Source organism: Phocoena sinus, chromosome 6 (assembly GCF_008692025.1).
Source record: "Phocoena sinus isolate mPhoSin1 chromosome 6, mPhoSin1.pri, whole genome shotgun sequence".
NCBI lineage: Eukaryota > Metazoa > Chordata > Mammalia > Artiodactyla > Phocoenidae > Phocoena > Phocoena sinus.
In genome coordinates, this window is record NC_045768.1 from 88,711,335 (window position 1) to 88,737,514 (window position 26,180).

A 26,180-nucleotide genomic window follows, 5' to 3' on the forward strand; every position below is an offset into this window, starting at 1 on the left:
TCTTATGTCCTTTTTTTCCTGGTACTGTATATTATCACATTGATATACACATTTGTAGAATCAATGGATGGTATACTTACTATTTTAGTCTGACTTGAAAAATTAGTTAAAATTCTCCAAATTCAATTCATTGCAACTATGTGTGTGTTTCATATTTTTTAAACTTTCCCATCTTACACTTTGTTTATGCATATAGAAATGATTTAATTCATGTCATAATTTATCTGTGTATAAGTTTTCCAATTAAACACAGAACTGCTTTAAAGTTTTATTAGGTGCCTCTGTTGCACATTTTGACTGAACATATTTTAAACATAAAGCAGGTACTTAATTTTCGTTTGTATTTTATGATACCTCAATTTGAAAATATACATGCACCCCAATGTTCATAGCAGCATTATTTACAATAGCCAAGATATGGAAGCAAATACTAAAAGTACATTTTTTTAAGTTAATGCCACCATGGAATTCTTGAGGAGATATTAAAATAAATTTCTCTTTGGATGCATGTTGTCAATGTTGGGAATCACAATTAATGCCAGTATAAATAGTTTAACTAGCCCCATGCAGGGCTCCATGTTCTATTTTGGGAGATCTGATGGACAAGTTGGTAATTGCATTGGACATGGGCTTTCAATCAACTGGCCTGCAAGCGGTGCTTCAATGATTCACTGAGACCATGATAACTAATCACCGACTTTCCTATAAAATAATACTTTGACAGCCCCAGGAGACACCTAAGTACATATCCACTCCTTCCAGGGAACGGTTAGTTACTCCGAGAGCGTAAACCCGTGATTGTATCTTCCTGAATGTTACAAGTGTGCCCTGTCAAAGGCCTCCCCCAAGGTAACTTTTCTTTTCCCCTAGGAGGAGTCAGATTAATTACTTCTCATCACCTCCCTGCTGGGTCCCATCCTTACCATGTAGGGAGAATCCATCAGTGGAATCCTAGTCACACATTTTAAGCCAGACTCAATTTGCCCAGAATCGTTTTTAGCATTCACCTTATTACAAATTCTCCAGAACAAATTAAAAATATTACTTAAGCCTACTCTTAGCATGGAGATGATAGAGAAAAATATTTTAAAAACATTTTTAATGATAACTGCTCCAGATTCCACACTGTCATGGACCAGGATGATCTGGGGATTAGAGCTCTTGACCAGCTAAACCTGGAAGATGAATAAGAAGCAGGATAAGGAAAGACATCAAAATTACAGTATTTCCCAGTAAAAGGTACTATCAATTGAGGCAGAGGGAAACCGGGATGCAAATCTCACCACGAAACACATACTTCTGAAGAAATCCTTAAGCTGGAGAAGGCTGTTTGCAAATGCATACCAAAGACAGGATATGGGTTGAATCCGTTCCTCTTTGGTGAGCATTAATCTAATCTGCAGGTTTATGCATCATGCATCCTCTTGAAGGGAGGTCTTTTGATTTTGTGGATGCAGCCTCTCCCTGCAGGCTTTGATGTCGTCTGTGTATATCAGGTTCATTGAAGGATGATGCTCCCTGTTAAAGCATTTACTGTTTGTCAGGGTTTGTGGTGAGCACTTTGTATTTACCAACCATTGGGAAAGTTTGAAATTATTTATGGCATCTTGCAAGTTTAACTTCCACAGAACCCAATGAGGTGGGGATATACTACACTCACTCTATAGGTGAGGGAGATAAATGCAGTTACTTTTTAAATTTAAATTTTATATTGGAGTATAGTTGATTTACAACGTTGTGTTAGTTTCAGGTGTACAGCAAAGTGATTCAGTTATATATATACATATAGCCATTTTTTTCAATTCTTTTCCCATAAAGGATATTACCAAATATTGAGTAGAGTTCCCTGTTCCATACAGTGGGTCCTTGTTGATTATCTATTTTATAGTAGTAGTGCGTATATGGTGGTATGTATATGTAAATCCCAAACTCCTAATTTACCCCTCCACCTCCATCTTTCCTATTTGGTAACCATAAGTTTTTTATTGAAGTCTGTGAGTCTGTTTCTATTTTGTAAATAAGTTCATTTGTATCACCTTTTTAGAATCCACCAATAAGTGATATCATATAATATTTGTCTGACTTACTTCACTTAGTATGATAATCCCTAGGTCCATCCATGTTGCTGCAAATGGCATGATTTCATTTTATTTTATGGCTGAGTAATATTCCATTGTATATATGTACCACATCTTCCTTATCCAATCGTCTGTCAATGGACATTTAGGTTGCTTCCATGTCTTGGCTACTGTAAACAGTGCTGCAATAAACCTTGGGGTGCATGTATCTTTTTTTTTTTTTTTTTTGCGGTACGCGGGCCTCTCACCACTGCGGTCTCTCCCATTGCGGAGCACAGGCTCCGGAAGCACAGGCCCAGCTGCCACGGCTCACGGGCCCAGCCACTCTGCAGCAAGCAGGACCCTCCCAGACCGGGGCACGAACCCGCGTCCCCTGCATCGGCAGGTAGACTCCCAACCACTGCGCCACCAGGGAAGCCCGCATGTAACTTTTTGAATTATGTTTTTTTCTGGATATATGACCAGGAGTGGGATTGCTGGATCATATAGCAGTTCTATTTCTAGTTTTCAAAGGAACTTCCATACTGTTCTCCATAGTGGTTGTACATATTTACATTCCCACCAAAAGTGTTGGAGGGTTCCCTTTTCTCCACACCCTCACCAGCACTTGTTGTTTATAGATTTTTGGTGGTCATTTTGACCGGTATGAAGTGGTACCTCACTGTAGTTTAGATTTGCATTTCTCTAATAATTAGCATAGTTGAGCATATTTTCATGTGCTTTTTGGCCATCTGTATGTCTTCTTTGGAGAAATGTCTATTTAGATCTTCTGCCCATTTTTTGATTGGATTGTTTATTTGATATTGAGATGCATGAGCTGTTTGTATATTTTGGAGATAAATCCATGTCAGTTGTTTCATTTGCACATAATTTCTCCCATTCTGTGGGTGGTCTTTTCATTTTGTGTATGGTTTCCTTTGCTGTGCAAAAGCTTATAAATTTGGTCAGGTCCCATTTGTTTATTGTTGTTTTTATTTCCATTACTCAAGGAGACATATCCAAAAATATATTGCTGCAGTTTATATCAAAGTGGATTCTGCCTATGTTTTCCTCTAACAGTTTTATACTATTTGATCTTACATGTAGATCTTTAATTCATTTTGAGTTTATTTTTGTCATGGTGTTCATTCTTTTACATGTAGCTGTCCAGGTTTCCCAGCACCACTTATTGAAGAGATTGTCTTTTCTCCATTGTATATTCTTACCTTCTTTATCATAGATTAATTGACCACAGGTGCGTGGGTTTATATCTGGGCTTTCTATCCTGTTCAATTAATCTATATGTCTGTTTTTGTGCCAGTACCACACTGTCCTGATGACTGTAGCTTTGTGGTATAGTCTGAAGCCAGGGAGCCTGATTCCTCCAGCTCTGTTTTTCTTTCTTAGGATTGCTTTAGCTATTCAGTATCTTTTGTGTTTTTATACAATTTTTTATTTGTTTTTAAATTTTTTTTTTATTTTTTTTAACATTTTTATTGGAGTATAATTGCTTTACAATGGTGTGTTAGTTTCTGCTTTACAACAAAATAAATCAGTTATATATATACATATGTTCCCATATCTCTTCCCGCTTGCATCTCCCTCCCTCCCACCCTCCCTATCCCACCCCTCCAGGCGGTCACAGAGCACCGAGCTGATATCCCTGTGCTATGCGGCTGCTTCCCACTAGCTATCTACCTTACATTTGTTAGTGTATATATGTCCATGCCTCTCTCTCACTTTGTCACAGCTCACCCTTCCCCCTCCCCATATCCTCAAGTCCATTCTCTAGTAGGTCCGTGTCTTTATTCCTGTTTTACCCCTAGGTTCTTCATGACATTTTTTTTTCTTAAATTCCATATATATGTGTTAGCATACAGTATTTGTCTCTTTCTTTCTGACTTACTTCACTCTGTATGACAGACTCTAGGTCCATCCACCTCACTACAAATAACTCAATTTCATTTCTTTCTATGGTTGAGTAATATTCCATTGTATATATGTGCCACATCTTCTTTATCCATTCATCCGATGATGGACACTTAAGTTGTTTCCATCTCCAGGCTATCGTAAATAGAGCTGCAATGAACATTTTGATACATGACTCATTTTGAATTATGGTTTTCTCAGGGTATATGCCCAGTAGTGGGATTGTGGGGTCATATGGTAGTTCTATTTGTAGTTTTTTAAGGAATCTCCATACTGTTCTCCACAGTGGCTATATCAATTTACATTCCCACCAACAGTGCAAGAGTGTTCCCTTGTCTCCAAACCCTCTCCAGCATTTATTGTTTCTAGATTTTTTGATGATGGCCATTTTGACTGGTGTGAGATGATATCTCATTGTAGTTTTGATTTGCATTTCTCTAATGATTAGTGATGTTGAGCATTCTTTCATGTGTTTGTTGGCAGTCTGTATATCTTCTTTGGAGAAATGTCTATTTAGGTCTTCTGCCCATTTTTGGATTGGGTTGTTTGTTTTTTTGTTATTGAGCTGCATGAGCTGCTTATGAATTTTGGTGATTAATCCTTTGTCAGTTGCTTCATTTGCAAACATTTTCTCCCATTCTGAGGGTTGTCTTTTGGTCTTGTTTATGGTTTCCTTTGCTGTGCAAAAGCTTTGAAGTTTCATTAGGTCCCATTTGTTTATTTTTGTTTTATTTCCATTTCTCTAGGAGGTGGGTCAAAAAGGATCTTGCTGTGATTTATGTCATAGAGTGTTCTGCCTATGTTTTCCTCTAAGAGTTTGATAGTTTCTGGCCTTACATTTAGGTCTTTAATCCATTTTGAGCTTATTTTCGTGTATGGTGTTAGGGAGTTTGATTGGAGAACTTGGTCCATTTACATTTAAAGTAATTATTGATATGTATATTCTTATTGCCATTTTGTGAATTGTTTTTGTAGTTTTTTTTTCATTCCTTTCTTCTTTTGTTCTCTCCTCTTGTGATTTGGTGACTCTCTTTAATGTTATGTTTGGATTGCTTTTTCTTTTTTATTTATTTATTTTTTGTGGTATGCAGGCCTCTCACTGTTGTGGTCTCTCCCGTTGCGGAGCACAGGCTCCGGACGCGCAGGCTCAGCGGCCGTGGCTCACGGGCCCAGCCGCTCCGCGGCAGGTGGGATCTTCCCGGACCGGGGCACAAACCCACGTCCCCTGCATCGGCAGGCGGACTCTCAACCACTGCGCCACCAGGGAAGCCCGCTCTTTCTTTTTGTGTGTGTGTATCTATTATAGATTTTTGGTTTGTTGTTATCAAGAGGTTTTTATATAGCAACGTATATACATATGATTGTTTTTAGTTGCTGATTTCTTAACTTCAAATGCAGTTTTACAACCCTGCATTTTACTCTCCTCCCCTCATGATTAGTTTTTGATATCATATTTCATATCTAATTGGTGTGTGTGTTCCTTAACTGCTATTTATGGATATAGATGATTTTACTACTTTTGTCTTTTAACCTTCCTATTAGCTTTGTGTGTGGATGATTTCCTACCTTTACTGTATGTTTGCCTTTAACTATGAGCTTTTTCCTTTCATAATTTTCATGTTTCTGATTGTGGCTTTTTCTTTTTTGCTAACAGAATTTCCTTTCACATTTCTTGTAAAGCTGGTTTGCTGGTGTTGAACTCTTTCAGCTTTTGCTTATTTATAAAGCTTTTGATCTCTCCATAAAATCTGAATGAGAACCTTGCTGGGTAGAGTATTCTTGCTTGTAGGTTTTTCCTTTTCATCACTTTAAAAATATCATGCCACTCCCTTCTGGCCTGCAGAGTTTCTGCTAAGAAGTCAGCTGATAGCCTTATGGGAGTTCCCTTTTATATTATCTGTTGCTTTTCCCTTGTTGCTTTTAACATTCTCTATCTTTAACTTTTGCCATTTTAATTACAATGTGTCATGGTGTGTTCCTCTCTGGGTTAATACTGTATGGGACTGCTTCCTGACCTTGGATGTCTGTTTTTTTCCACAGGTTAGGGAAGTTTTCAGCTATTTTGTCTTCAAATATGTTCTCAGCCCCTTTCTCTCTTGCTTATCTTTCTGGGACCCTTATAATGGAAATATTAGTGCCTTTGATGTTTCCCAGAGGTCCCTTAAACCGTCCTCATTTCTTTTCAATTTTTTCCCCTCTGTTCAGCATCAGTGATTTCCACTTCTTTATCTATCAGATCACTGATCCACTCCTCTGTATCATTTAGTGTACTGTCGATTCCTTCTAGTGTATTTTTCTTTTCAGTTATTTTATTCTTCATCTCTGTTTCGTTGTTCTTCATATTTTCTAATTTTTTGTTAAAAATTTCTAACTTCATTTTCTCTCAAGTTATTTGATCATCTTTACAATCACGACTCTGCATTCTTTCTTGGGTAGATTGCCTATCTTCACTTCACTTAGTTCTTCTAGGGTTTTATCTTGTTCCTTCGTCTAGAATATATTCCTATGTTGACTCATTTTGCCTAAGTTACTGTTTATATTTTAATCTATCTGGTAGATTGGTTATGTTTTCTGACATTGGAGAAGTGGCCTTTTGTAGGAGATGTCTTATGGGTCCCAACAGCAGACTCCTCTATTGTCACCCAAGTTATATCCTCTAGGGGTTCCCCTTATGAGGGCTGCGTGGGTCTTTCTATCATGGTGGGCATCTGGGTGGTCTGCTAGGCTTGGTTTGCACCCAGTCTGGTTGGTTGCCAGGCCCTGCCTTGTGAAAAGCCTGCCAGCTGCAGGTTGAAGGACTGGGTCATGAAGTGGCTGACTGCAGAACCCCAGGGGACCTCAGGGCTAGTGTGGCTCACTGGTGGGTGGCGTCAGGGTCCAGAAGGCTCTGGGGCTGTTGCTCATCCACTGTTTGGTGAAGCCAGGGGTTAGTGCCAGCCTACTGGTGGGCAAAGCCAGGTCCTGGAGTCTGGTTGCATGGCCCAGGAGTCCCAGAGCTGATGCCAGATCACTGGTGGTGGAGGGGGCAGTGGTTCCTGACACAGTTGGGTAAGGGTTCTGGGTGTCCCAAAGCTTGTGTTGGCTTGCTCGTTGGCAGGACAGGGCCCAGCTGGGTCAGGGCAGGGTCTGGCCTGCTGACGGGCAGGCTGGGTTCACAGGCTGCAGGATTCTGGTTTTCTTGCATCTGGTATCTGCCCTGTGGTAGGCGAGGCTGGTCCAGAGGCTAAAGCAGGCCCTGGAAGGCAGAGCTGGGGCCCAGGGGATTTTAGGGCTGGTACCTGGCCACTGGTCGGTGGCGTTGGGTTCTGGGCCACTTGATCGGCAGGGTCATGTCCAGAGGGGGCCATGGCTTCAGTGGTTCTTAAGGCAGCCTGTCTGCTAATGTGTGAGTCCATGTCCTTGCCCAGTCAAGTTGCCTCAAACCATTGAGGTTTCCCAGCAATGGCATCTACAGGCTGTTGGGCCAGGGTAAGGCTGGGTTCTAGAGCTAATAAGCTAGAGGGAGGATTCCACAACGGTGCTTGCCAGCTTATGTGCTTATTTTCTATTTGTTCATCTTCTTTGGAAAATAACTATTCAAGTCCTTTTTTCATATTATAATCAGCTTACGTTGTTGTTGTTGACCTTTAGAAGTTCTCTATATAATCTGGATATGAATCCCTTATTAGATACGTGATTTGCAAATATTTTCTCCATTCTGTGAGTTGCCTTTTCACTCTGTTGATAGTGTCCTATTATGCACAAAAGTTTTAAATTTTGATTAAGTCCAATTTACCTAATATTTTTCCTTTTACCATCTGTGTTTTTGCTGTCATATCCAGTTGCCAAACCCAATGTCATGAAGATTTTTCCCTGTGTTGTCTTGCAAGAGTTTTATGGTTTTAGATCTTACATGTAGGTCTTCAATCTATTTTGAGTTTATTTTTGTGTGTGGCATAAGGGTCCAGCTTCATTCTTTTGCATGTAGATATACAGTTTCCCAGTACCATTTGTTGACTTGCCTTTCTGCCACTGAATGATTTTTGCTCCCTTGTCAAAAACAGATTGGCCACATAAATGAGGACTTATTTCTAGGCTCTCAATCCTGTTCTCTATGTGTCCTTATGTCAGTACCACAGTGTTTAGATTACTATTATCTTTGTAGTAAGTTTTGAAATCAGGTGTGAGTCCTCCAATTTTTTTTTTTAAGATTGTTTTGGCTATTTGGAGTCCTATGAGATTCCAAACTAACTTTAGGATTAGTCTTTCCATTTCTGCAAAAAATGTTGCTGGGATTTTGATAGAGTTTGTATTGAACCTGTATTTCACTTTGAGTAGTACTGTCATCTTAATAATATTGGGTCTTCCAGTCCGTTAACATAAGATGTCTTTCCATTTATTTTTGTCTTCTTTAATTCCTTTCAGCAATGCTTTGTAGTTTTCAGTGCACAAATCTTTCCCTTCTTGGTTAAATTTATTCCTAAGTGTTTTATCTACTTATTTTCTGATGCTATGTAAATGGAATTGTTTTCTTAATTTCCTTTTGGATCATTCATTGTTCTAGTGTACAGAAAAGCAACTGATTTTTGTGTCTTAATTTGGATCCTGCAACTGTCTTGGTTTATTAGCAACTTCCCTGAATTAGCTGTGTGTGCATGTGTGTGTGTCTGTGTGCATGTGCAGACATGCACATGTCAGTAATCTCTGGGGTTTTCTACCAGAGATTAGGGTCAATGTTTGCTTCATATATTGATATTTTGAGGTCTGACGTTATTTGTTTACAAAATTGTTATATCTTTTTGGTGAATTGACCCTTTGATAAATAATATAATGTCCTTCTTGCCTTCTCTTGGTAAGACTAGATACATTCCTTCTTGTGGAATAAACTTTATCACACAAAGGACCTGATACAGGGTAAACCACACTTTTCCTTGTTATAAGGAGAATTTCACAAGATGGATACATTACTATGTAATCTCTCCTTCTTCTGCTAAAGAGGATACAACAATATAATGGCAAACAATCCATCACCTCAATTGGATCTGTCCTATCCATATCAATAAACTCGTTAATGTGTCTTTTAATTATTCCCAGACAATGACTTAGTTGTTTCCTATAAGCAAGTGCCTCCCAGAAACCCAGCATGTTTGTTCCAAATGTTCACAATACAAGCAAATGCTACTTAATTCTACTTTGTGTCATATTCTACTTTTTTACTTTAAAAAATAATTTTATTTAAGTATAGTTAATTCACAATGTTGTTAATTTCTGATGTACAGCAAAGTGATTCAGTTATACAAATATATAATCTTTTTCATTTTCTTCTCCATTATGCTTTTAACCTTTATTTTTTAATATCTTTATTGGATTATAATTGCTTTACAATGTTGAATTCGTTTCTGCTGTACAACAAAGTGAATCAGCTATATGTATACCTATAACCCCTCCCTCACGAGCCTCCCTCCCACCCTCCCCATCCCACCCCTCTAGGTCATCACAGAGTACCAAGCTGATCTCCCTGTTCTATACCGCAGCTTCCCACAAGCTATCTATTTTACACATGGTAGTGTACATATGTTAATACTACTCTCTCAATTCGTCCCACCCTCCCCTTCCCCTCATGTCCACAATTCTGTTCTCTACATCTGTGTCTCTGTTCCTACCCTGCTCTAGGTTCATCAGTACTGTTTTTCTAGATTCCATATATATGTGTTAACATACAGTATTTGTTTTACTCTTTCTGACTTACCTCACTCTGTATGACAGACTCTAGCTCCACCCACATCACTACAGATGACTCAATTTCATTCCTTTTTATGGCTGAGTAATATTCCATTGCATATATGTACTACATCTTGTTTATCCATTCATCTGTGGATGGTCATTTTGGTTGCTTCCATGTCCTGGCTATTGTAAACAGTGCTGCGATGAACAATGGGGTGCATGTATCTTTTTGAATTATGGTTTTCTCAGGGTATATACCCAGTAGTGGGATTGCTGGGTCATATGGTAGTTCTATTTTTAGTTTTTAAAGTAACCTCCACACTGTTCTCCATACTGACTATATCAATTTACATTCCCACCAACAGTGCAGGAGGGTTCCCTTTTTTACACACGCTCTCCAGCATTCATTGATGGTAGATTTTTTGATGATAGCCATTCTGACCAGTGTAAGGTGATACTTCATTGTGGTTGTGATTTGCATTTCTCTAATGATTAGTGATGTTGAGCATTTTTCATGTGTTTGTTGGCCATCTGCATGTCTTCTTTGGAGAAATGTCTATTTAGGTCTCAAGTGGGTCTCTTGTAGACAGCATATATATGGGTTTTGTTTTTGTATCCATTCAGCCAGTCTATGTCTTTTGGTTGGAGTATTTAATTCATTTACATTTAAGGTGATTATTGATGTGCATGTTCCTATTACCATTTTCTTAATTGTTTTGGGTTTGTTTTTGTAGGTTTTTTCCTTCTCTTGTGTTTCCTGCCTAGAGAAGCTCCTTTAGCATTTGTTGTAAAGCTGGTTTCGTGGTGCTGAATTCTATTAACTTTTGCTTGTCTGTAGAGCTTTTGATTTCTCTGTCAAATCTGAATGCGATCCTTGCTGGGTAGTGTAATCTTGGTTGCAGGTTTTGCCCTTTCATCACTTTAAGTATATCCTGCCACTACATTCTGGCCTACAGAGTTTCAGCTGAAAGATCAGCTGTTAACCTTATGGGGATTCCTTTGTATTTTATTTATTGCTTTTCCTTTGTTGCTTTTAATATTTTTCTTTGTGTTTAATTTTGGTTAGTTTGATTAATATGTGTCTTGGCGTTAATATGTTAATAGGTGTCTCAGTGTCTTGAGTTTATCCCGTATGGGATTCTCTGTGTTTCCTGGACTTAATTGACTATTTCCTTTCCCACGTTAGGGAAGTTTTCAACTACAATCTCTTCAAATATTTTCTCAGACCCCCTCTTTTCCTCTTATTCTTCTGGGACCCTTGTAATTCGAATGTTGGTGCACTTAATGTTGTCCCAGAGCTCTCTGAGAATGTCCTCATTTCTTTTCATTCTTTTTTCTTTATTTTGCTCTGCTGCAGTTATTTCCACCACTCTATTTTCCAGCTCACTTATCTGTTCTTCTGCCTCAGTTATTCTGCTATTGATTCCTTTTAGTGTATTTTCCATTTCAGTTATTGTGTTGTTCATCACTGATTGTCTGTTCTTTAGTTCTTCTAGATCCCTGTTAAACATTTCTTGTATCTTCTCCATCTGTGCCTCCATTCTATTTCTGAGATTTTGGATCACCTTTACTATCATTACTCTGAATTCTTTCTCAGGTAGTTTGCCTCTTTCCTCTTCATTTATTTGGTCTTATGGGTTTTTATCTTGCTCCTTTGTCTGCAAGATATTTCTCTGTCTTCTCACTTTTTCTTATTTACTGTGTTTGTGGTCTCCTTTCCCCAAGCTGCAGGTTTGTAGTTCCTCTTGCTTCTGTTCACTGCCCCTGGTAATGAGGTTGGTCCAGTAACTTGTGTAGCCTTCCTGATGAGAGGGACTGGTGCCTGTGCTCTGATGGGTGGAGCTGAGTCTTTTCCCTCTGATGGGCAGGACCTTGTCAGTGGTGTTTTGGGTTGTCTGTGGCCTTAGTATGACTTTAGGTAGCCTGTCTGCTGTTAGGTGGGTTTGTGTTCCTGTTTTGTTTGTTGTTTGTTGTGAGGTGTCCAGCGCTGGGAGCTGCAGGCAGTTTGGTGGAGCCAGGCCTTGTATTCAGATAGAGGTCTCCTTGAGAGCTCTTGCTGATTAATATTTCCTTGGGCCAGGAATTCTCTGGTGGTCCAGCATCCTGGACTCAGAGCTCCCTTCCCAGAGGCTCAGGCCTGACTTCCAGTCGGAGAACCAAGACCCCTCAAGTCACTCATTATGGCAATAAAGAGGATTAAGAAAAAAAAAAAAGACAAACAAAACTCCAAATAGTAAAAGAAAAATCAAACAAACAGAAACTGAAACAAGGAAACATGCACAAACAGAAAAGAAACAAAAACAGAACAAAATAAAACAAAAGGCAAGAGGACAACCAGACAAACAAAAGAATCCAAAAACAAAATCAAACAATTAGAAACAAAACTAAGACAGAAAGCCAAAAAACAAAACCAGAGCAGAGTGCCAGCTGAAGAATAAAGCAAAGAAACAAAACTAACCAACAAAAATGATTTTTTTAAAAGAGGGGGCTTCCCTGGTGGCGCAGTGGTTGAGAGTCCGCCTGCCAATGCAGGGGACACGGGTTCGTGCCCCGGTCTGGGAAGATCCCACGTGCCGCGGAGCGGCTGGGCCTGTGAGCCATGGACACTGAGCCTGCACGTCTGGAGCCTGTGCTCCACAACAGGAGAGGACACAACAGTGAGAGGCCCATGTACCAAAAAAAAAAAAAAAAAAAAAAAGAGGAAAAAACACAGACCAACAGCAAAGCAAAGTAGAAATAGAAATATAAAAAATATATTGAAGAAAAAGAAGAAAAAAAACAAAAAAGGGAAAAGAACACAGAACAACCAAAAAGCAAAGTAAAAGTAGAAATATATAAAAAATAAATATAAGAAATATATTAAAAAACAAGAAAATCCCAAAAGAGTAAATTAAAAAAAAAAAAATAATGTTTTCCTGGGGTCTCAGCTGTCAGTGTCCTTGCCCCCGCTGTGCGCCACAGCCCACCTCCACCTCCCCAAGGGGCCCTCCATTGCCTCTGGGCTGGTCTCTGGACCTGGCATGGGCCCTATGGGGACCACTCAGACTCTGATCTGGTCGAACTCCCATGTCTGCTTGCTCCCAAAGTCCACAGCTGCCAGAGCTTGACCATTTCTTTTGTGGGAGTTCTCATTGTCTACTCAAATATTCCATAGATGCAGGTCTACCTAGCTGATCGTGGGGATTTAATCTTCAGCTTGTGCAGCTGATGGGAAGATTTTCAATCCTCTTCCTTGGTCACCCTGCCCAAGGGGTTCAGCTTTGGTTTTATTCCCACCTCTGCATGTGGGCCATGAAGGGTCTGCTCCTAGGGCTGCCCTGGAGCACTGGTATCTGCCCTGGTGAGGACAGGGCATGGAGGTAGTATGGCTGCTTGGATTGTGTGAGGCCCAGCAGTGCCAAATGTGCAGGGAAGCTGGCGGCCATGGGTGTAAGCAATATGGCCCTAGTGAAGGCCTTTTTTTTTTTTGTACCTGGTGGCAGGTGTGTGAGGAGCAGCCCTAGGAGGGCTTTTACTATTGTCCATCAGCAGATCCTGGCATATGGGGAGAGAGAGGCTACAATAATGGCTCCACCCCCTGTGTGTGACTCAGCAGTAGCGCCCTGCTTCCATGGCAGTCTGGTCTTCCTCCATAGGCATTTCCTGTTGCAGATTCTCTCCCTCCCGTCCCCTCAGTTCGTCTCCCTGCAGCAAACAGCAGTCCTCGCCCCAGGCCTGCTCTCCAATCCCTACGCTCCATCTCCCAGCCACCTTGCATACCAGTGAACACACACCTCAGTCTGTGGCACAGTAGGGCTGTGGCCCAGGCCATCTGTGTAGTTCTCACTCTGTCCTGTCTGTGACAGACTGGCCACTTCACCCTCCTCCAACAGCCTTAAACGCTTCCCTTCTGTCCCAACCGATTTCTCCATTGGAGGGGGGCTTCCCCAGATGCAGGAATCTCTCCTCTGCTTCAACTCCCCCACTCTGGGGTGCCTGTCCCGTCCTGCATCCTCTTCTCCTTCTCCCTTCTTTCTTTCGTCCTGCCCAGTTATGCAGGATCTTTATAATCCTTTTCAGTGTCCCAGGTCTTCTGCTGGTGCTCGGCTGGTGTTCTGAGAGAATTATTGCATCTGTGGATGTATTCCTGATGCATCTGTGGAGAGAGATGAACTCCACGTCCTCCTACTCCTCCACCATCTTGGATCCCCCAATCTCTACTTTGTTTTAATGCAACAAGAGATTTTATAATCTGAGAATGGATTATGTCTTGGGGAAAATTTGGCCAATACTGTGTATATAACATGCTTTTAATATCTGTTACTGGTGATGGTAGAGATGATGATGGTGTGTGTGTTTGGGAGGAGGTGGAATGGTGAACACACTAACTAGTAAAACTTTTAAGGGAAAATAATGATGACATATTGTTTTTGTATCCCAAAATATCATTGTTAGCAATATCTTTGAGGTTTAAAATTTACTCTGAAATATCTAGAAATTTTCATGGAAATTCTAGAAAGCTGGGTTGTTTGGATTCAGTTATTACTTTAATAAGGGAAAATAATTTATGCTGTGCAATTGAAAGAAAATTATCAACTAAAAAAAATAATATAATGCCCTTCTTTGTCTCTTGTTACAGTTTCTGACCTAAAGTCTATTTTGTCTGATATTAGTATAGCCACCCCAATTCTCTTTTGGCTACTATTTTCAGGGAATATCTTTTTCCATCCCTTCCCTCTCAACAAATTTGTGTCTTTACATCTAAATAAGTCTTTTATAAACAGCATACAGTTGGATCATTTAAAAATTCATTCTGCTAATCTCTACCCTTTGATTAAAGAGTTTAATCCATTTTTGAAAGTAATTACTGATAAGCAAGGACTTACCTCTGCTATTTTGCTATCTGCTTTCTGCATGTTTTACAGCTTTTTTGTTCCTCATTTCTTCCATTACTTCCTTCATTTGTGTTTTTGTCGTGACCCATTTTGATTCCCTTTCATTTTATTTTGTGTATACTTATTTTATAGGTATTTTTATTATGGTTACCATGAGTATATTACATATAATATCCTAAAGTTCTAACAATTTAATTTGAATTGATACCAATTTAACTTTAATCACATACAAAAATGCTACTCCCAAACAGCTCCAACTCTCTGTTACTGGTGTCACAAATTACATCTTTATAGATTGTATGTACAATAACAAAGACTTATAATTTTTTTTATCCATTCATCTTTCAGAATCTGTTGAAAAAGAAAAGGTTAGAAACCAAAGTTACAGTACTGGCTCGTATATTTGTCCACATACTTACTTTTTTTTTTTTGCGGTACACGGGCCTCTCACCGTTGTGGCCTCTCCCGTTGTGGAGCACAGGCTCCAGACGCGCAGGCTCAGCGTCCATGGCTCATAGACCCAGCCGGTCTGTGGCATGTGAGATCTTCCCTGACCGGGGCACAAACCCGCATCCCCTGCATTGGCAGGCGGACTCTCAACCACTGCGCCACCAGGGAAGCCCACACATACTTAATTTTAATGGAGTTCTTAATATGGATTCCAGTTACTATCTGTCATTTTTTCATTTCAGTCTGAAGGAGTTCATTTATCACTTCTTGTAGGGCATGTGTGGTGGTAATGAACTCCCTCCATTTTTGTTTATCTGGGAATATCTTAACTTCTCCCTCTTTATTAAATGAACATTTTGCTGGGTATAGAATTCTAGGTTGACCATTTTTTTCTTTTAGCACTTTAAATATATAATTAAAATTCCAGTGGCTTCTTGCCTCCAAGATTTCTGATTAGAAATCACCTGATAATTTCATTGAGAATCACTTATATGTAGTAAGTTCCTGACATTAAGCCTTTTTTATTGTAATGTTATTGCCTAACATTAAGATTTGATTGCCAAGGCATCAATTTCAAACAAGCATATTGTCAGCTATATGACCCAGGTTTTATCTAAAAAACTAGATGAGGAATCAGACCTCATTCATCCATGAAGTTCCCCTTTTAGAAACCCCTGAGTAACCTAGATAACTGACCACTCGAGTGACCTTGTTTTTCCCTTCCTGTGCCTAAATTCCCAGTCTTAAGTTCCAAATTTGCCAATAAACAGTGAATCTTGAAACCCCAGGCAACCCACACTTGACCCCAATAAATTCAGAACCCCAGGTCCATTCTCTCAATCTGTAACCATGTTGTGTGGCTCTCAGGTGTGTTGTGTACCCTCCAGGATGTTTGAGTAATAAAGCTTGCTTTTTCAAATTTCTCTGATAGTTGTTGCTGAGGTACATCTTGCAATCATAATAAGAATCACAAGGGTTAGTCCTGCTGCAACACTGCATTTGGTCAGGGAAATATCTGTGGGAGCTTGACACAAGTAGTATGGGCCCAGGTGAGTGCCTCAGGCATTCTGAACCAATAACATCACTACTGATAGGCTGAGAGTGACATGAAATGAACTGCTTCTCTCCAGCTGATTTGAAGATTCTCTTTGTCTTTTGCTAGTTTCATTATAATGTGTCTCAGGGTGAGTTCCTTTGAGTTTACCCAACACGGAGTTTGTTCACCTTCTTGAATTTGTAGATTCATGTATTTCAATAAATTTTGGAAAATTTAAGCTGTTATTTCTTAAAATAATATTTCGGTACATTTCTCTCTCTTCTTCTGGGACTACCATATTGTTCCCTTGATGGTGTTCCACAAGTCCCTTATACTCTATTCACTTTTCTTCATTTTTCTCTTATCTACTCCTCAGAGTTGATGATTTCAATTATCCTATCTTCAGAATAATGGATTCTTTCTTCTGCCTGCTCAAATTTGCTGTTGAGTATCTCTAGTGAATTTTTCATTTCAGTTATAGTACTTTACATCTCCATAATTTGTTTGGTTTCTTTTGATAATTTGTTATTATTAATTCACATTTGTTCTTAAATAATTTTCCTGATTTCCTCAAGTTGTTTGTCCATGCTTTCCTTTAGATCTTTGAGCATATTTAAGACAGTTGTTTTAAATTCTTTGTTCCTGGGCTTCCTTGAGGATCGTTTCTAGAAATTTATTTAGTTCCTTTGAAGGGGTCATGCTTCCTTATTTCTCTGTATCACTGTAATTTTTTTATTGTTGAAAACTGTTCATTTGACTATTATAAACTCTTTCATCAGGGTTTGCTGTTTATTTTTTTACTGTTGAAGACTGTAGTACTCCATTTGTTTTGCGACTTTTCCACCTATTTTTGCAGAAACTATTCTTTGCTGTGTTTCATCACTGAAATCTGTTCCCTTAGCTCATGTTTAGCTAATGTTTTACCAAAGATTTCTTGAATGCCAAGAGCTCTCATAGGCTTTGCAAATTGGCTTTGTGCTGGAGCAGTCATTCAACACTTAGTCAAGCTTGCTCTGAGCCTAGAGATCTACTCAAGTGAAAGCTTAAAGTCTTCTTAGAGCTTTCTGAGCATGCATCCTGCCTGGGTATGCAGGTGGCTTTCTAAAGTCCCTTGTATACATGGGCTGCTTTTGAATGTATTAATTTCTCATGTAGTCTCACTCTAGCTTCTCCTCCAGACCTTAAATGGCATATTATATGTTTCCACCTGTAATCTCTTGCTCCAGGCATCTGTGAATCTTGTGACTATTAATAGCAGCGCCTACCACTTTTCTGCCTGAGTTTCAAGTTATATGAAATATACAAGTATCTTGTATTCCCCCAGGTTAAAACAGATGTACACAATAACTTGTAAATAAGGTCTGCTCTGCTCCCTGGCTCAAGGGAAGGAACTGGGAACCAGACTGCCACCATTTCAACACCAAAACTTCCATCATGCCCTGGAGGGGTTAGGGAAGGAATGAGTAAAAATGCTACAAAACTTTTCTACTAATTTTAAGATGGCTTTTTCTTTTTTTTTTTTTTTTTGCATTACGCGGGCCTCTCCCGCTGCGGAGCCCAGGCTCCGGACGCGCAGGCTCAGCGGCCATGGCTCACGGGCCCAGCCACTCCGCAGCACGTGGGATCCTCCAGGACCAGGTCACGAACCCGTGTCCCCTGCATCGGCAGGCGGACTCTCAACCACTGCGCCACCAGGGAAGCCCCATGATGGCTTTTTCTTAATCAGATATTGGCTTGGTTGCTATAAAACTTTGTTTTCCACAGCTATGATAAAGTTGGTTCAGAAAGCTTCCTGCATGTTTTTTGTTTTTTGGTTTTTTTTTTTCAATATTTCTGTGGGGAAATGAGCTTGGGGCTTCCTGCTCCACAATTTTCCTCATTTAGCTGAACAAACAGATTTTTAAAGGTTTTTTTAATTACTGAATTTTAGCTTTGCTCATATTATTTGCAATTTCTAGTTTTACTGCATTGTGAAATTTCTACTCCAAGGAATTTATTGAAGTTTTTTGTTGCTGTAATGTACTTTTATATTTTCGACACATACCATCAGCACTGGTTTATTCTTTATTTCCAGAAGACACAGTTTGAAAGATATATCTAGATATGTATTACATTCACTTTATAAAATATGCTATGTATGCATTCTAGGCCAGAATTTCTCAAATTTGTCACTATTAACATTTTGGACAAGGTAATTCTTGGTTGTGCCCGTGTGTGGTGGGGGTGGTGATGGTTGTCCTGTGCATTACAGGATGTTTAGCAGCATCCCCAGCCTCTCCATGAGATAAAAGTAGTATCTTCCCCTTAGTTGTGACAACTAAAAATGTCTCTACACATTGCTAAATGTCCTATGGTGGGTAAAATCATCCTCTGTTGAATACCATTGTTCTAGAGTATGGACTGGCAAACGCTTTTTGGTAAAAGGCAAGATAATAAATATTTTAGGCTTTGCAAGCCATATGGTCCTTGTCACTAGTCAACTACACCTCTGTAGTATAAAGCCAGTGCTGACAATATGTAAAAGAACTAGCGTGGCTGAGTTCCAAAAAATTTAATTTAGAAAAAGAAGTGTCAGGTTGCATTTGGCTCAAGGACTATAGCTTGCCAACCCTTGTTCTAGAACTTCATTTGTTCTCCACTGTATCTGGTATAAAACCAGAAAGGTATATTAAGATCTACTATACCTAATATGTTTATCTTTTATGTTATACCTCTTACAATTGTCCTTTTATGGATCCTGATAACTTATTTCATGCACAGATAATCAAAACATTTATTGCCCTTTTAAAATGGTCTTTATAAAACATCACTCAAGTGCTCTTTTTCTGATTTCATATTATTTTGCCTAAGTTCGAACTTTAGCAGCCAGGTAAATGAACCTTGATTTATTTGTACATTTATTGGCTTATTAAATTTACTGTTTTATATTTCAAACTTTCTACATTATTTTTTAGGTATAACTGGTAAAATCTGAGAGCAGTTACTTAATAGGTAACTTAACTCCTTTAAGTAAGTTGAGTGGCAGATATATTTGTTTTAGTTCATGTTCAGTTATGTTATAAAAAAGTCTTTTTAGGGCTTCCCTGGTGGCACAGTGGTTGACAGTCCGCTTGCCGATGCAGGGGACACGGGTTCGTGCCCCGGTCCGGGAAGATCCCACATGCCGCGGAGTGGCTGAGCCCATGAGCCATGGCCGCTGAGCCTGCACGTCCGGAGCCTGTGCTCTGCAACAGGAGAGGCCACAACAGTGAGAGGCCCACGTACCGCAAAAAAAAAAAAAAAAAGTCTTTTTAGTTAATAGTTCTGTTTTCATGGCTCTGTTAATTTTTCTTCTAAAAATTAGGAAGATTGTGTTTTTGCCCTAGTAGGTACTTTTATAATTATAAACTTGTGTAGTTTTTAATCTTCTACTTACTTAGACAGTAACTAGTAATTCCATATTATAGAACCAATGATGAAATCAGTGTTTCTTCTCTCTCCTTAACCATCATTTAATGCCCAATTTTAGTGCCTTTTCTATTATTTCTTAGTGTTTATCATTTTACAATTAAATAAAAATCCTATAACTTGGTTTGTCAGTTGTAAATGATACACTTAGACTCCCAGCCTTTAAAGATCAGAAAATCAGTATGCTAGTACTGCATTCGTTATGTTATACCTTCATTTTCCACATTGTACTGGATCTATTCTTTGTAAACTACCAAAGACACAGGCCTCTAAAACTTCCCACCTAGGGAATTCCCTGGTGGTCCAGGGTTAGGACTCCATGCTTTCACTGCCAAGGGTGCAGGTTTGATCCCTGGTTGGGGAACTAAGATCTCACAAGCCATGCGGCATGGCCAATAAATAAATAAAATTAAAATTAAAATTCCTACCTATTACTGATCACTTTGGATTTACTTTTCCCTGGATACCTTCTTCTAGTACTCAGTAACTCACCTGAGTAGCTCCTATTTAGACATTCTTCCTCTAATAACCATGGATCTTCTCCTTCTTCCAAATTGAAGGTCACATCTGGTTTTCCAAAGCAATACTCTATAAGTGGAAAAGAATTTATAATTTGGATCAGCTACATGGGCTTCAATACTTCTGGATATAAAGGAAGGTACAGCTTCAGAAACTATACAATGAAGGTGCTCATTTGACCTTTCTGAGGAGGTGACAGAAGGAATGAATCTTCTTAAATCCCTGAACCTTAGGACTAAATAATTAAATTCTAAAAATAATCCATGTGTGGGGTTTTATACAAGGGATTTCATGGGGACTGTCACTTTACCGCCTCATGTCAAACAAGTAGAAAATCATACAAAATGGAACAATAGGCAGTGCAGGACAGGAATTCTTAAGAAAAAGGAAACAAATTAGGTGAGTCCCATTATTGCCACAGTATAGAAAATTTCTATGCCACAACGGAAACCAAAGAGAGCCTGACACTCTCAGTAAGTTGAGGAGACAGAGTTAGTAATTTAGGAATGCCAAGGCAGCTAGAATCTTCAAGACAAAATACTGGAGGGGAAAGAGCTGTAGTAAGGAAGAGCTGTAGAAATCTGCAGAAAGATCTCCTTGAGTCTTTGGCTGAGTAGAGACTTGTGCATGCATGTAAGGAAACTACCTGAGACTGGGGAAAGAATCACTGGCAAGGAGTAGGATGATGAATCACCAAAGCACAGACAGAGATGGGAAGCTTGTTATCCTACCAGCCAGAGTAGAAAGATCTCTTAATTCATGGATGACTCAGTAGAATAACCTGAAAGATCTGCCTTAGTACAGAAGCAAAGCCAGCCCTAGACTGCTCTGAATCCAAGAGAACAAAGCTTTAGATCTTGAAAGGATAAAACTAATTCCAAATAACTTTATTCCAGAGAAAGCCCCCAGATATTTTAAAATACAGCACCCGACAAATTAAAATCCATAACTAGCAACCAATAAAAAATTATGAAGTATGAAAAGAAGGCACATATGACCCTTAACCAGGAGAAGAGTCAGTCAAAAGAAACAACAGGATATGACACATATGATAAAAGTAGCAGTTAAGAACCAGAGAATAAACAGGATTGCATTCTTGAGGCATTCACATGGTAAGGTCTGCTCACCCACTGAGAGGAGGTGGCTGTAGTTCTCCAGTATCACATCTCTGTACAGGATACTCTGAGCAGGGCCCAGGTGTTTCCACTCCTGGGTTAAATCCACAGTCACGTCCTTGAATGACATTCATGCCTGTAATAGCACATTTCTGATTAATCTGAAGGGTTTAGAAACAGGTAACATAGAAAATACCTTTGAAAACTCTTGTGATGTTTACTGTTGAGAGTTTAAAGCAAAATATTGTTAAATAAAATTATAAATTATTACAGCCCTAATTTTGTCTTATACTTTGGGGGCATCACACAATTAGTACAAATATTATTTTCATGCCCTAATTCATTTGTATATATTTCTAAAATATGTACTTATAATCTCAGTTAATATACTACCAAGAAAGCTTAGTGCCTTTTTTAAAAAACATTTTTTAAATTTATTTAATTTTACTTTTTGGCTGCGCCGTGTGTTAGTTGCAGCACGCGGGATCTTCCTTGAGGCATGTAGGATCTTTCATCGTGGCTTGCAGGCTTCTCTCTAGTTGTGGTGTGTGGGCTTCTCTCTAGTTGTGGCCTGTGGGTTTTCTCTCTCTAGTTGTGGTGTGCAAGCTCCAGGGCACGTGGGCTCTGTAGTTTGCGGCACGTGGGCTCTCTAGTTGAGGTGCGTGAGCTCAGTAGTTGTGATGCACAGGCTTAGTTGCCCCGCGGCATGTGGGATCTTAGTTCCTCAACCAGGGATTGAATCCGTGTCCCTTGCATTGGAAGACGGATTCTTTACCACTGGACCACCAGGGAAATCCCAAAGCTTAGTGTCTTTTTAAAGATAAAGTCATTATAAATAGGGTTCCTATAATCATTTCTTATACACCAATGGTTTATACACTGAGCACTGTCTAGGTTACACAAATCCTCAGCCAGAGTCCTCTGCTGGGGTAATGGGGGAATCAATGAATAGAAGCGTGTAAGCCCTGGAGGGAATACTCAGAACCAGACCTGTATTTCAGGAGCTCATATTTATACTCAACAGATTTCCAGCAGAGGTACCATGGCAATCCAATGAACAAAGTTCATACTTCTCAACAAATGGTGCTATAATTTTCAAACATATATAAGGGGAATAAAAAGGTAAAATGCTTTTGGCCATATTAAGCAAATATTTCTTAGGACAAAAAAGCATATATCATTGTTACTTACTGAATTGTGTCCCCCAAAGTTCATATGTTGAAGCCCTAACCCCCAATGTGACTGTATTTGGAGACAGGGTCTTTAAGGAGGTAATTAAGGTTAAATGAAGTTAAAATAGGTGGGGCCCTAATCTGATAGGACCAATGTCCTTATAAGAAGAGGAAGAGACACCAGAGATCTCTCTCTTTCTGTGTGTGTACAGAGGAAAGGCCATGTGAGAACACAGCAATAAGGTGGCCCTCTGTGAGCCTGGAAGAGTTGGTTCACCAGAAACCAACACTGATGACATATTGATCTTGGACTTCCAACCTCCAGAGTTATAAGATATTTCTGCTGTTTAAGCCACCCAGTGTGTGATATTCTGTTATAGCAACCAGCATAGACTAATACATTCATAAAAGAAACTGAAAAAGTTATGAAAAATTGATAAATTTAAAACCTCTGCTCTTTGAAAAATGCTGTTAAGAATATGAAAAAACCTAAAACTGAGAGAGAATATCTACAAATCATGTATCTGTGGAAATATTTTTATAGAACATATGTAAGTCTCCAATCAAATAGGCACCTTCACCAAAGAGTAATGGATAACGAACAAAAACATGCTTATTATTAGGCATTAGAAAAATTCAAATTAAAACTACAATGAAATACCATTACAGACCTAAAATAAGGGCTCAAATAAAAAACCTGATATTGTTAAATGCTGGTCAACATACAGAGTAATCAGGACCCTGACACATTGCTGATGGGAATGCAAACTAGGACAGCCACTTTGGAAAACAATTTGACATTTTCTTACAACATTAGACATATAATTATTATCAAATCCACTCACTCCTTCACATTAACCCAAGAGACTGAAGACATATGTTCACACAAAGAAACCTGTATATGAATATTTATGGCTGGAAATAACCCAAATATGCATCAACTGGTGAATGGATAAATAAACTGTGGACTAGCCACACAACAGATGACTACTCATCAATAGAAAGGAACAAACTACTGAAACATGGACCGGAGACAGAGTGAATGGCACTGTTTGACTCCTGGATCTGTCACAATAATTGGCCCTGGACAATTCACTGACACTCTCAGGTCTAATGTCTTGAAAGTTTTCAATGAGTCAGAGGTAGATGACCATAGAAACCTTTCAGGAACCATCACTGTGGGACTCTGTGAAGTCAGGATAGTGCCACATGTGTGAGAGCAGCATCTGTAAAAGGGCAATTTAGGGAGAGTGGAGACAGCGTTTCCGCCCTCTGCCTGGTTATCCTTTACTCCCAGACCTCAACCTCACTAGCTCTCCAACAAAGTGGCCTTCCCTGAGCAGCCTGCCCCTGGGCCACCCCAGCTCACCTTGCTCTTTTCAAGACTGGCCCAAACTCCCAACTGTCACACCATGTGGTGGCTTCTGAATGTGGTGGCATTACCAAGTCTGGCTCATTCCTGGCAGAAGGATCAAGAACTACTTCTTGATCTTGTGCAGACCTGCTCCTGGGCTCTTCTGCCTCCACTCTGTAGTGCTGGGGAGAGGTCTAAGGTCAGGGGGTGCTCTCTTCCAGGTAAGACTCCTTTACCAGAGTCCCCCTGCTTCGTACTTCACAAGAGCTGCTGTGCTCTAAAATGAATTTCCCAGGAGCTGGAATCTAGTCCTAGGCCACAATTTTAAGGCCAGAAAGCTGACCTTCTTGGAATTCATTATAATCTTAGACTGCAAACACAGCCTGAAGTGCATGAAGGGATAGGAAGCTCTGTCTGACTCAAAGGATCTGAGGAGACAACAGAAATCCCAGAATACATTTGACATATGGTAGGATTCCATCTACATTCACTTACTATTATATCCCTGGAGATTTGGGGACAAGTTACTCTGTTAGGTGCTGTGAAGGCTGCAATGTTGATTTCTGGCAGATGTGATATTTAGACAAAGCCTGAGATTGGAAGTAAAGCACACCTGCCCTTGAATCCAGACTCCCTCATTGCTAGCTTGTGACCTGAGCCATCAGTCCACTAACCTGAGCTTCGGTTATTTTTAATGCAGATGGTTATACAGACCTCACAGAATGGTTGAGGTTTATACATACTCCAACCAATAAAAAGAACGAAGTGTCTTCTAAATATAATAGCAGTTGTCAAGTACCCAGGGCTTAGTACCCTGCACTAGCCTACCTGATTTACAGGTGATGACTTATCTGAGTTTTAAAACAATGCCATGAAGCAGTCATTATTAATGTCTTTACTGACAGATGAGAAACTTGCTTCTTATCCAGGTTCCTTCTGTCGCCCCTGCTTAAAGGTGACAGAGCTGGAATTTACCTGGGTCTTTCTGGCTCCAGAGCTCGGGCTCCACCACAGACCCACCGCCTGCGCTTTCTGGCACGCTCACCATCCGCATTATGAACAAACAAGCACCACGCTCCCTACCACGGCCGCCGCGGGGGCTTTCCTCCGGTCCGGCTGCAGGTGGGGCCAGACAAACGATCCAGAAGTTCCCGTGAGGCGCGGAGTCTCCATCCCCCCAAATCCACTCTACAGGAGGACAATCAAGGACCCAGCACCAACTATCAACCAGGGACGAAAGTGCGGAAACAGGAACGCACAGCTGGGCCTGCACACGCGCAAATGTAGCCTAGACACTACCCAGAGGGGGGCACGGTGACCCAACCAGATTGAAGACTACATTTCCCATAAATCTCTGTGACTTGCCGTTTCTTTGCAGCGTTTCTTCTTTATTATTAGACTGTTGCAAGGTGTGCTATATGTTCCTTTCTGCCCAGGTTCTCTCAGAGACCCCAGGCGTTATGGGTTAATTTGAACTTTGCTGCCAAATACTACATCGCATGGTCTTGCATCGCACTCCGAAGGGGAAAACAACAGTTGCCAAAGACGCTGGGAACAATTTGAGAAATTTGAATGTGGAGTGGTGATTAGGAATTGAGCATAATAATGTCAGCGAATATTAGTTACTCAGTTGTTACATGGAATTATACTGATTGACTGGAAAATGTACTGATTTTGTAAAGGCATGCATAAGGACACGGTTTGCACTGAAGTCATCTTGTTAATTCATTTTACAAAATTTGAGCAAAAACTAATTAAAGCAAATACAGCAAAAGGTTAGGTTTCTTAAGTTGATGGAGGGCATAGCTATTTATGGATACTCATTTTACCATTTTCTATTTTTTTCGTTGTCTAGGAAAAATTAATAGCTGATCTAAAGGTGAAATAATTTTATTCAAGCCAACCTGTGGATCACAGACCTGGAAACAGTCTTTCAGAAAACTGAGGACTATTCCACCTGTTAGAAGTCAAAGTCATAGTCATATACATTTTCAAGACGAAGGATGGTACGTCAAAATGACACACTGATATTTTACATAAAGTTCCCTAAAGATACATAGTCCAGACCTGCACGTACAAGGGGAGAAGTAGGTCACTATGACCCCTTACAGGATTAGGAAAGGAAAAATTAATCTTCTAAGAAGTTATGTTACTGGTATCAGAAGGAGAAAAAGAAAACACTGATCTTTGTGGTGGAGCAGGCATTCCTGCCTTTGAGGAGGTCTGGTTAATGTATAACGCAGATGCACACAGCACTTTAGGGCTGGCCTAATAGGGGCAAGGAATATGTTATGATTAAAATTTCGTGTCCTGCCTTAAGACATAGCTTTTATTCCATCACTGTTCTTCAAATGTTTGTACTACAAAGAAAAGGATAGGCATTCTCTTTCCATCAATGCCCTGTTAAAACTCTAAGTTGCCAAAAGTAGTCAAGATACAAATAACTTTGGGGAATAAGGCAAATAAGAAACTTGAACATTAAGCACAACAGTACCATAAAAGAAAGTATCTGTGACCAACAGAA

The 26,180-nt window shown here is 39.7% G+C and overlaps 1 protein-coding gene across 4 annotated transcripts; it reads right to left on the reverse strand.

Moving 5' to 3' along the window:
• Window positions 1-348: 348 nt before the first annotated feature.
• LOC116756149 (zinc finger protein 782-like) lies at window positions 349-24,893 on the reverse strand. 4 transcript variants are annotated; one of them, XR_004350542.1, is made up of 4 exons: window positions 24,632-24,893; window positions 21,143-21,266; window positions 19,989-20,084; window positions 349-1,518 (listed from the first exon to the last, which is right to left on the reverse strand). XR_004350542.1 is itself a non-coding variant. In XM_032636434.1 (4 exons), exons 2-4 carry the CDS (start codon window positions 21,258-21,260, stop codon window positions 1,153-1,155), a joined length of 237 nt encoding a protein of 78 aa, XP_032492325.1. In that variant the 5' UTR covers window positions 21,261-21,266; window positions 24,632-24,893; the 3' UTR covers window positions 349-1,152. The 4 variants fall into 4 exon arrangements, 2 of the variants coding, with proteins under 2 accessions (XP_032492325.1, XP_032492326.1); XM_032636434.1 differs by having other exon boundaries at window positions 349-1,175; XM_032636435.1 differs by lacking the exon at window positions 349-1,518 and adding an exon at window positions 14,342-14,914.
• Between the last annotated feature and the right edge of the window lie 1,287 nt (window positions 24,894-26,180).

Excerpts from the sequence above, each read along its gene's own strand:
- LOC116756149 (XM_032636434.1), bottom strand. The coding sequence starts at position 21,260 with ATGTCATTCAAGGACGTGACTGTGGATTTAACCCAGGAGTGGAAACAC. Across the intron at positions 20,085-21,142 it reads CAGCCACCTCCTCTCAGTGG|AGTATTGCTTTGGAAAACCA; the intron begins GTGAGCAGACCT and ends TTCCACTTATAG. Across the intron at positions 1,176-19,988 it reads TCTAAATAGGAGCTACTCAG|GTTTAGCTGGTCAAGAGCTC; the intron begins GTGAGTTACTGA and ends TTCATCTTCCAG.